The sequence below is a fragment of the Bombina bombina genome, chromosome 1 (genome assembly GCF_027579735.1).
Source record: "Bombina bombina isolate aBomBom1 chromosome 1, aBomBom1.pri, whole genome shotgun sequence".
NCBI lineage: Eukaryota > Metazoa > Chordata > Amphibia > Anura > Bombinatoridae > Bombina > Bombina bombina.
The window spans coordinates 1,514,185,110-1,514,197,726 of NC_069499.1; the positions used below are offsets into that span (position 1 = coordinate 1,514,185,110).

Genomic DNA, 12,617 nt, shown 5'->3' on the forward strand with positions numbered 1-12,617 from the left:
AATTAGAAGGCCGCTAAATGCCACTGCGCACCACACGTGTATTATGCCCAGCAATGAAGGGGTTAATTAGGGAGCATGTAGGGAGCTTGTAGGGTTAATTTTAGCTTTATTGTAGTGTAGTAGACAACCCTAAGTATTGATCTAGGCCCATTTTGGTATATTTCATGCCACCATTTCAACGCCAAATGCGATTAAATAAAAAAAAAAGTAAAATTTTTCACAATTTTAGGTTTCTCACTGAAATCATTTACAAACAGCTTGTGCAATTATGGCACAAATGGTTGTAAATGCTTCTCTGGGATCCCCTTTGTTGAGAAATAGCAGACATACATGGCTTTGGCGTTGCTTTTTGGTAATTAGAAGGCCGCTAAATGCCGCTGCGCATCACATGTGTATTATGGCTAGCAGTGAAGGGGTTAATTAGGTAGCATGTAGGGAGCTTGCAGGGTTAATTTTAGCTTTAGTGTAGAGATCAGCCTCCCACCTGACACATTACACCCCCTGATCCCTCCCAAACAGCTCTCTTCCCTCCCCCACCCCACAATTGTCCCCGCCATGTTAAGTACTGGCAGAAAGTCTGCCAGTACTAAAAAAAAAGCTATCCTTGATAAAAAATAAATAAAAAAAAAAGGCATACTTACATATGCTGCTCTGGAGGATCCCCCCTTAGCCACCAACCTCCCTGATACCCCCCAAACAGCTCTTTACCCATCCCCCTCTAACTTATTAGTAGCCATCTTTGGTACTGGCAGCTGTCTGCCAGTACCCAGTTTATAGTAAAATATGTTTTTATTTTTATTTTTTTAATGATTTTCTGTAGTGTAGCTTGCCCCCCCCCAAAAGACCAACCCACCACCCCTCCCAGATCTCTTAGATTCACATATATGTAAATAAATTTGGCAATCACTGCCACTTTAATCCCATCACTTTTCTGTAGTGTAGCGGTTCCCACCCGCTTCCTACCCCTGCGCGCGCCCGCTAAACCTAGGTAGGCTCAAATTGATTTCTAAACCGTTAAAAACCGCCTCTTAGCTCAGAGCATTTTGAAAGTTTTTCAGTTATACAGTACTAGTTCATGTGTGTCATATAGATAACAATATGCTCACTCCCATGTAGTTATTTAGGAGTCTGCACTGATTGGCTAAACTGCATGCCAGTCAAAAGCACTGAGATAAGGGGCAGTCTGCAGAGGCTTAGATACAAGGTAATCACAAAAGTAAAAAGTGTATTAATATAACTGTGTTGGTTATGCAAAACTGGGGAATGAGTAATAAAGGGATTATCCATCTTTTTAAACAATAACAATTCTGGTGTAGGCTGTCCCTTTCAGTATTTTTTTTTTTTTTGCTTTGCCCACCTCTTGCATATTACCAACAACAATTGAACATAATTATTTTGCTGTACAACATGTATGGTGCATTCATTTTGGGTGACTGACAGTCAAATGATATGGACTTGCAGGGTTTGGCAGCCTTGAACCACCCACCCCCCTCAACCTTTTAGTCACCCAAGTGATTGTACCTTTTTGGGGGGATTAAATGGTACAGACATTGACCCTTTGACAGTTGGAAACATATTTGTACCTTATTTGCCGCTAAATGGTACATATTAGTTCCTTAAGGTGTAATTATGATCCATTGAGGGTACAACCACAGCAGTTGTACCCTAAGTGTTCACAACCGGACCCCAACCGTACCCTTTTTTCTGACAGTGTACATCTCTGAACAATATCACATAAAGGGACACTGAACCTAATTTTTTTTACATGATTCAGATAGAGCATGCAATTTTACGCAACTCTCTAATTTACTCCTATTATCAATTTGTCTTCATACTCTTGGTATCTTTATTTGAAACAGCAGGAATGTAAGTATCGGAGCCGGTTCATTTTTGGTTCAGCACCTGGGTAGCTCTTTGGTGGCAACATTTACTTACGGCTCTCTACAGCACCAGCAGCTGAGTCTGTAATTAATTTAATCAGCTGCCTAGAATAACAGCGTTAAAGGGACATTATACACTAGATTTTTCTTTGCATCAATGTTTTGTAGATAATCCATTTATATAGCACATCTATGAATATTTTTGTAATAATTTATAGTAACATTGTGCTGATTTTCAGACTCCTAACCAAGTCCCACAGTGTCAGCTGTATACCCTTGTTTACAGACTCCTGTTTATGTTATCTGTCTTTGCATATGTTGGGAAAGGGGGGAGGGGGGAGTGTCTGCTGTTCCTGTTCCAGCCCCCTTCAGTGGGAGTCCCAGCTTACCTCATCAACAGTTCTAAACTGGGAGCAACTAAGTATGTTTTTAAAAGGTTTTATACTGAAGTTTTAGATCAGTATCCTTACATATTCTTCTTTATAGTAGTGTATATTTCATGCAGTTATATGAAAAATGGTGTCTACTGTCCCTTTAAGAATTGGGAGTAGGGATGGGCGAATGTTTCGCAACATTCGAAAAACGGCACGAATTTTAACACATTCGTTCGTTCGAATCGAATTTCGAATGTTTACATAACATTCTAACATTCGATTTTCGAATGTTCGGTTTCGAATTTTACGATTACATTCGAAAATATTCTTTTCGAAAAATTTGAATTTAGATTGTAATAGTATTTCTAATGCTTTTTCTTTAAATGTAATATTCGAATTATGCAATACGTGTATTTGAATTCGAAAAATTTGAATTTAGATTGTAATAGTATTTCTAATGCTTTTTCTTTAAATGTAATATTCGAATTATGCAATATTCAAATTCGAAAAATTCGAATTTAGATTGTAATAGTATTTCTAATGCTTTTTCTTTAAATGTAATATTCGAATTATGCAATACGTGTATTCGAATTCGAAAAATTCGAATTTAGATTGTAATAGTATTTCTAATGCTTTTTCTTTAAATGTAATATTCAAATTATGCAATATTCGAATTCGAAAAATTCGAATTTATATTCGAATTCGAAAAATTTGAATTTATATGTTTGTAATAGTATTTCTAATGCTTTCTTTAAATGTAATATTCGAATTATGCAATATTCTATATGGAAATATTCTAAATGATATATTTGTATCTATTATGTATCAATTTACTAGATTCCCGCCCTACCACATGAACTATTGAACTTCTGAATAGTATTTGTTAAAAAGAATGTTAAATTCGAAATTTTGAATGTGGACATTCGATATAATTATAAACATTCGAATTCGAAAGTGACATTTGAAAACTGTAAATAACATTTGATTTTCTAATTTTTAAGAATATTCGTTCTTATCGACATTCGGATTTAGAATTCGAATTTCGGTAATAACATTCGTTCTACATTCGAAAATCGAAAATTTACACATTCGCCCATTCCTAATTGGGAGTGACATAACTTCCCCAAAAAAATATTTTTCCACATAGAATGAGAACATAGCAAAGCAAAGGATGTAAGTAGCGCAGCATTTTTAAATATATATGTATATGATTATATACATATATATTTATGTGTTAATATGTGTAAACATATACATTTACTGGGAACACAAAGTTCTCATAGCCCGCAATGTAAAGGCACTTTTGAAATTTAAAGGCACTTTTTTTCTAACACCCCACTCCCGCCAATTTTAGCCCCCCAAAACCTTTTTTTTTTTTTTTAAATAAAAAAACTATATCCTTTATTTTGAGGGCATTTGGGGCAATTTTAGAAAATTAACCAGAGATAAGATTTCTGTTTAATTTTCTGAGCACTGACTGCTGGTTATTTATAGCGCGCCCACAAATGGGCAAATATGCCTGCTTGCGGGTGCAGACTAAATTAGCGCTCCACTTGTAACCTAGCCCTTTATCTAATTTGCTTTTAGATTTCCTTTAAAGAAATAGCAATGCACATAGGTGAGACAATCACACGAGGCATCTATGTGCAGCCCCCAATCAGCAACTACTAAGCCTGTTTTGATATGCATTTTAGCAAAGGATATCAAGAGAATTAAGCAAATTAGATAATACAAATAAATTAGAAACTTGTTTAAAATTGCATGCTCTTTCTAAATCATGAAAGAAAAAAAAAATGGGTTTAATGTCCCTTTAAGTTAAAGCTTTTTATATTACTTTGGAAACTAACAAAAAGTGCAAATGTGTGAGCAACACATCATTACGGGCCGATTGCTCACCAGAGTAAAAATAAAAACACAGAAACAAACAATACTTTTAATTTTTTTTTTTAAATAAGAAAATAAAAGCTATAACAGATTGTAAAAGGACTTCTTCTAGATGCAGCAAAAAATTAACACCTAGATTGCGAGTTTTGCGTTAGGAGGGGTGCGGTGCTAACGAGCAGTTTACCGCTCACTTACAGACAGAACTGGTATTACGGGTTTTTACAAACCCGGCATTAACCGCAAAAAAGTGAGAGAAGAGCAAAATTTAGCTCCACATCTCACCTCAATACCAGCGCTGCTTACTTTACCGGTGAGCTGGTAAAACGTGCTCATGCACGATTTTCCCATAGGAATCAATGGGGGAGAGCCGGCTGAAAAAAAAACTAACACCTGCAAAAAAGCTCCTAACGCAGCCCCATTTCCTATGGGGAAAATACATTTATGTCTACACCTAACACCCAAACATGAACCCGAGTCTAAACACCTCTAATATTACACTTATTAAACCCTAATCTGCCGCCCCCGACATTGCTGACACCTGCATTATATTATTAACCCCTAATCTGCCGCTCCGGACACCGCTGCCACCTACATTATACTTATGAACCCCTAATCTGCTGCCCCCAACATCGCCGAACCCTACATTATATTTATTAACCCCTAATCTGCCGCCCCAATGTTGCCGCAACCTAACTAAATTTATTAACAAAGAAAGGTGGGGGCGTGGCTACAGATAAGCCAACAAGGAGCACTTCTCACCCGACCGTCTGCACCAGGGCAAACGGACTCCAACAAGACGACTAGGCAAGTGAACGAAAGGTGCAGGCCCAAAACAAAAAGGGACCAAGCAATCCCAAAAGTGCACAAGGAGAAAGAAAAAGGCAGCACTCTTGATATCATGAAAAAACGGATGTTTAATCCAGCAGGTACAAGACAAAAACACAAACACACAAGTGCATGGAGGAGACAGGGGGCGTGGCCTTATGCGTTTCGTGCCGGATAACAGGTGAGTATGCAGCATAAGAATATATACCTCTGCACCCCAATCACGGCAAAGGCACATATCTGGGAGTGGTGAGGAACATATACTAACAATTAAAATCAGTAGAGACATAATAAAAAGGATCACACCTTAACCCTTAATGTACTTAAAGGAAAAGGAAAATGAGCAACATACAAAAGACTGTTTAGAAACAGAAAAACAAAAAGTGAGCAAATTAAATTGTAACAATAAAATTGATATGCTACAGGTTGTAAAAAATGGATATGTAAAATACATGTGTCAATTTACAATCCTGCCAATAATGACAGCCAAAAAAGCAATGTGCGCTCGGTCTTATGTCACATAAAAAGAAAACCAATAACAAACAACTAAAATGTTATTTGATGGCTTAGTGTATCAGTCTAGAAATGAGTATATATGTTAACACTGAGCGAGCGCGCAGCATTAGTACCCCTTGGGCTCCTAGACATTGACAAAATAAGCCATTAATGTGGTTGTATAGGAACGTATATTAATTTAACAAATGTACTCATATCCCAAACCATATAATATGTCTAGAAGGAATGACTTAATACAATACCCTTTTTGAATGAAGTGGTCTGACTCAGCCCATGTAACAATAGGTATATACATACTAAATAACTACCATAACTCAATCCTACAATACCCATTACCGTAGAGGTGGATTTGAAAATACACTCTATTGGTTAGTTTATTCATATAGATAGGTATATTCAAGATTAAGGCTCAGTAAAATTAATCTACAATCCCCTAATCTGCCGTCCACAATGTCACCAACAATATAATACAGTTATTAACCCCTAAACCTAAGTCTAACCCTAACCCCCCTAACTTAAATATAATTACAATAAATCTAAATAAAATTACTACGATTACCTAAATAATTCATATTTAAAACTAAATACTTACCTATAAAATAAACTCTAAAATAGCTACAATATAACTAATAGTTACATTGTATCTAGCTTAGGGTTTATTTTTATTTTACAGGCAACTTTGTATTTATTTTAACTAGGTACAATAGTTATTAAATAGTTATTAACTATTTAATAACTACCTAGTTAAAATAAAGACAAATTTACCTGTAAAATAAAACCTAACCTAAGTTACACTAACACCTAACACTACACTATAATTAAATAAATTAACTAAATTAATTACAATTAAATAAAATTATCTAAAGTACGAAAAAAACAAACACTAAATTACAGAAAATAATAAAATAATTACAAGATTTTTAAACTAATTACACCTACTCTAATCCCCCTAACAAAATAAAAAAGCCCCCCAAAATAAAAAAAGCCCTACCCTACACTAAATTACAAATAGCCCTTAAAAGAGCCTTTTGCGGGGCATTGCCCCAAAGTAATCAGCTCTCTTACCTGTAAAACAAAAGAACAAATACCCCCCCAACATTAAAACCCACCACCCACACAACCAACCCTACTCTAAAACCCACCCAATCCCCCCTTAAAAAAACCTAACACTAACCCCTTGAAGATCACCCTATCGTGAGACGTCTTCACCCAACCGGGCAGAAGTGGTCCTCCAGGCGGGCAGAAGTCTTCATCCAAGCCGGGCAGAAGAGGTCCTCCAGATGGGCAGAAGTCTTCATCCAGACGGCATCTTCTATCTTCATCCATCCGGCGCGGAGCGGGTCCATCTTCAAGACATCCGATGTGGAGCATCCTCTTCATCCAGAGTCTTCTTACTAAATGACGGTACCTTTAAGTGACGTCATCCAAGATGGCGTCCCTTCAATTCTGATTGGCTGATAGAATTCTATCAGCCAATCAGAAATAAGGTAGAAAAAATCCTATTGGCTGATGCAATCAGCCAATAGGATTGAGCTTGCATTCTATTGGCTGATTGGAACAGCCAATAGAATGCCAGCTCAATCCTATTGGCTGGTTGGATCAGCCAATAGGATTAAACTTCAATCCTATTGGCTGATTGCATCAGCCAATAGGATTTTTCTACCTTAATTTTGATTGGCTGATAGAATGTGTAGGGTAGGACTTTTCTTTATTTTGGGGGGCTTTTTATTTTGTTAGGGGGATTAGAGTAGGTATAATTAGTTTAAAAATCTTGTAATTATTTTATTTTCTGTAATTTAGTGTTTATTTTTTTTCGTACTTTAGATAATTTTATTTAATTGTAATTAATTGTATTTAATTTAGTTAATTTATTTAATTATAGTGTAGTGTTGCCTGTAAAATAAAAATAAACCCTAAGCTAGATACAATGTAACTATTAGTTATATTGTAGCTAGTTTAGGGTTTATTTTATAGGAAAGTATTTAGTTTTAAATAGGAATTATTTAGGTAATTGTAGTAATTTTATTTAGATTTATTGTAATTATATTTAAGTTAGGGGGTGTTAGGGTTAGACTTAGGTTTAGGGGTTAATACATTTAATATAGTGGCGGCGACGTTGTGGTGGCAGATTAGGGGTTAATAAATGTAGGTAGGTGTCGGCGATGTTAGGGACGGCAGATTAGGGGTTAATAATATTTAACTAGTGTTTACAATGCGGGAGTGCGGCGGTTTTGGGGTTAATATATTTATTATAGTGGTGTGATGTCCGGTTCGGCAGATTAGGGGTTAAAATATTTATTTTAGTGTTTGTGATGTGGGGGGGCTTTGGTTTAGGGGTTTATAGGTAGTTTATGGGTGTTAGTGTACTTTTTAGCACTTTAGTTAAGAGTTTTATGCTACGGCGTTGTAGTGTAAAACTCTTAACTACTGACTTTAAAATGCGGTACCAGGCTTGACAGAAGAGGGTCTACCGCTCACTTTTGGTCAGACTTATAATACCGGCGCTATGCAAGTCCCATTGAAAATATAGGAAACGCAATTGACGTAAGTGGATTTGCGGTATTTCTGAGTCTGGCCAAAAAAGTGAGCGGTGAGCCTGTCATTTCAAGACTCGTAATACTAGCGGGCGTTAAAAAGCAGCATTGGGACCGGCCAACGCTGCTTTTTTAGCCTAACGCACAACTCATAATCTAGCCGTAAGACTTTAATATCCTTTTAACCCCTTAACAACGCAGTAATTTAAAAGCAATAACGTTAAAATATGAAGTGTCATTATTAGCCATGAGACATTTATCTTTTGGAATTAGATGTGCCCAAATGTGCAAGTCCTGATACTTTCCATATCAGATTAAAGACCTCAAATTTAAAGATATATTACAGTTCCTAATTGAAAATTAGACAGGTGCACAGACAAAAAAGTAGTTTCAGACGAACTGATCATCAAGAAAAAATCTGCTTCATTATATGTTGATGGGGTTGTTTCGAATTTGTTTCTTAATGAAAATCAATTTGTCTGCTACATCCTATGAGAAACATCTTCAGGGCAGAATGGGAGCTGTTGGACAGCACTTGAAACTTAAAGTAGTAGCCAGTGCTACTGCTACAAGCCAGCAGCAGCACAAAAAATCTACTCTTTAATAAATTGATTAATTAATTACATAATTCATACATTATTTTAAAGGAGCCAGAAATTTCAAGAACAAAAATGAAGATTATCTACTTATTGCCTGACACAGGAGTCATATGAAAAGGACATTACTGGATCACTATTGGATAGTGTAAAACTGTAAATATCAAGCCTTTCCCACCTGTAAAAACCCCCACCTTTCTAGCCTATAATGTAACAGTTTTAACTGCATGACGAATAATACAATAATTTGTTTAAATTAATTTGTTTATTCTTTAAGGAAACCGCTTACTTTTGTTGCCAAGCAACAGTTTAGCAGGGACAATTAAACCACCACTGCAGTTTTGTTGTTGATCCTGCATCAGAGATGGTTACTTATGTTTGAACAGCTTTTTAACGCCCACACGTTTTTATCAACAGCGCCAGCGATACGGCTTTTGATTGGTAGCACTCAAAAAAAATTCTTTTTTAAAAAAAATGGAAATAAATAAATAATAATATAAAACAAATTTTGCCCCTGAAACGGAAGTACTAAGGTGGTAAAGAAAGTTTTTTTGCAAATAATGTTTACTGTCCCTTTAATGCTGACATTGTGTTGGGACCTAGAAACAGTAAAACTCAGCTCCCCATACACTATCTCTTTTCTATAGAAACTGAATAATTATACTAAGTAGTACAAATTTCAATACAGATGTTAAAGGAACATAAAACCCAAGCTTTTTATTTCATGATTCAGATAGAGCATGCCTTTTTAAAACAATGTACAGGTTACTTATTTTATTTATTTTACTTAGTTCTCCCGGTATTCTTTGTTGAAAATAATACCTAGGTAGGCGCGTGAGCAGCAGTGCACTACTGGGAGCTAGCTGCTGATTGGTGACTGCACATATATGCATCTTGTTATTGGTTTACCCAAAGTGTTCAGCTAGCTCCCAGTAGTGCATTGCTGCTCCTTAAACAAAGACCACCAAGAGAATGATAATAGAAGTAAATAGGAAACATTGTTAAAATTATGTGCACTAACTGAATCATGGAAGACATGTCCCGTTAATCCTTTACTGTAGCATTTAGTTATCTATCAATGGAATTAAAGGGACAGGAAACCCCAACATTTTCTTTCGGGATTTGGATAGAACATACAACTTTAAATAACTTTCCAATTTACTTCTATTATCAAATTTGCTTCATTATCTTGTTATCCTTTGCTGAAGAAACAGCGTTGCACTATTGACAGCTAGCTGAACACATCTAGTTAGCCAATCACAAGAGACAAATGTGTGCAGGCACCAATCAGCAGCTAGCTCCCACTAGTGTATGATATGTGCAAAATTTTTTTCAACAAGGGATACCAAGAGAACAAAGCACATTTGAAAATAGAAGTGAATTTAAAAGTGTCTGAAAATTGCATGCTCTATCTGAATCCTGCAAGTTTAATTTTGATTTTCCTGTACCTTTAACATGTTTGTGTGCTAGAGAAGCCAGCAATGTATTTTAGTATTTTCTGTTGAGTTAAACTGGTTAGTTTTGGCATTTAGGTATATATGTGATTTCTCTCCATTAACTCGCTTAGTGTTCATACAAAACTTACACCGCAAATGAACATTATCACCCTACAGCTTGAATTTAAGCTGACTTTGCCAGCACCATGATAGTGTTTGTGTGACCACAAGGTAACACTGTTTGAAGCAAGCGCAGCAAATTTTTGTGGCCATGATGTGATTTATTGAGCCACTGCTGGAACAGATGGCTTCATGATCGATGGGTGTTACTTAATGCAGTAGCTGTTCTAATATTTATAGGCAAAAATAAAAGTATATACCTAGCTCAAACATCTGTAAGGGCAGGTTAAGGAATCCTGAGTGTAACGTGTAAGGGTTACTCTGTCCAGGAGCACTGCAGACATCGTCGGAGGCTGGGAGCAGCAGAAGAAAGGAGACATTGTGACCCAGCTCCAACACCTCCTGCGTGTATAGACGGAAGTGTTTGGCCTGCAGGGGGACACGGAGAGAGAGAACAAGGATTACAATATGGCACTAATATAAACAACTGTAATAACATAAATACACACAACACTAGTCAGTTATTTATGCTTTCAGTATTGAGGACAAGGTTAATAGGACATTAATATCAATATGTGTATGTGTGTCTATGTGTGTGTTTGTGTGTGTGTGTATGCGTGTGTTTATATATGTGTGTATCTATGTCTGTGTATGTGTTTGTATGTGTGTGTGTGTGTGTATACTGTATATGTCTGTGTGTGTGTGTATGCATGTGTGTGTATATATTTGTGTATCTATGTGTGTGTATGTGTTTGTATGTATGTGTTTGTGTGTGTATACTGTATATGTTTGTGTGTGTCTATGTGTGTGTGTATGCATGTGTGTGTATATATGTTTGTGTCTATGTGTGTGTATGTGTTTGTATGTGTGTGTGTGTGTGTATACTGTATATGTCTGTGTGTGTGTGTATGCATGTGTGTGTATATATTTGTGTATCTATGTGTGTGTATGTGTTTGTATGTATGTGTTTGTGTGTATACTGTATATGTTTGTGTGTGTCTATGTGTGTGTGTATGCATGTGTGTGTATATATGTTTGTGTCTATGTGTGTGTATGTGTTTGTATGTATGTGTTTGTGTGTGTGTGTATACTGTATATGTTTGTGTGTATGTGTGTGTATACGTGTGTGTCTATGTGTGTGTCTATGTGTGTGTTTGTGTGTCTATGTGTGTGTTTGTGTGTGTATGCGTGTGTTTATATATGTGTGTATCTATGTCTGTGTATGTGTTTGTATGTGTGTGTGTGTGTGTGTGTGTATACTGTATATGTTTGTGTGTGTCTATGTGTGTGTGTATGCATGTATGTGTATATATGTTTGTGTCTATGTGTGTGTATGTGTTTGTATGTATGTGTTTGTGTGTGTGTGTATACTGTATATGTTTGTGTGTATGTGTGTGTATACGTGTGTGTCTATGTGTGTGTCTATGTGTGTGTTTGTGTGTCTATGTGTGTGTTTGTGTGTGTGTGTATACTGTATATGTTTGTGTGTATGTGTGTGTATACGTGTGTGTCTATGTGTGTGTCTATGTGTGTGTTTGTGTGTCTATGTGTGTGTTTGTGTGTGTATGCGTGTGTTTATATATGTGTGTATCTATGTCTGTGTATGTGTTTGTATGTGTGTGTGTGTGTGTGTGTATACTGTATATGTTTGTGTGTGTCTGTGTGTGTGTGTATGCGTGTTTGTGTATATATTTGTGTATCTATGTGTGTATGTGTTTGTATGTATGTGTTTGTGTGTGTATACTGTATATGTTTGTGTGTGTCTATGTGTGTGTGTATGCATGTGTGTGTATATATGTTTGTGTCTATGTGTTTGTGTGTGTGTGTATACTGTATATGTTTGTGTGTATGTGTGTGTATGCGTGTGTGTCTATGTGTGTGTCTATGTGTGTGTTTGTGTGTCTATGTGTGTGTTTGTGTGTATGCGTGTGTTTATATATGTGTGTATCTATGTCTGTGTATGTGTTTGTATGTGTATACTGTATATGTTTGTGTGTGTCTATGTGTGTGTGTATGCGTGTGTATATATTTGTGTATCTATGTGTGTGTATGCGTTTGTATGTATGTGTTTGTGTGTGTATACTGTATATGTTTGTGTGTGTCTATGTGTGTGTGTATGCATGTGTGTGTATATATGTTTGTGTCTATGTGTGTGTATGTGTTTGTATGCATGTGTTTGTGTGTGTGTGTATACTGTATATATTTGTGTGTATGTGTGTGAGTATGTGTATTTGTGTGTATGTGTGTTTGTTTGTGTGCATATATGTTTGTGTGTATGTGTATATGTTTGTGTGTATGTGTTTGTTTGTGTATATGATTGTGTGTGTATGTATTTGTTTGTGTATGTTTGTGTGTGTGTATATATGTTTGTGTCTATGTGTGTGTATGTGTTTGTATGTATGGGTTTGTGTGTGTATACTGCATATGTCTGTATATGTGCGTGTATGTATAT

At 36.1% G+C, this 12,617-nt stretch overlaps 1 protein-coding gene across 1 annotated transcript in view; it reads right to left on the reverse strand.

Moving 5' to 3' along the window:
• Nucleotides 1-12,617, reverse strand: part of ANKFN1 (ankyrin repeat and fibronectin type III domain containing 1) — an 899,573-nt gene that overhangs the window by 226,596 nt on the left and 660,360 nt on the right. Inside the window, exon 14 of the mRNA XM_053708167.1 lies at nt 10,426-10,594. Coding sequence (XP_053564142.1) covers nt 10,426-10,594 — 169 coding nt within the window. The remainder of the gene's footprint in view (nt 1-10,425; nt 10,595-12,617) is intronic.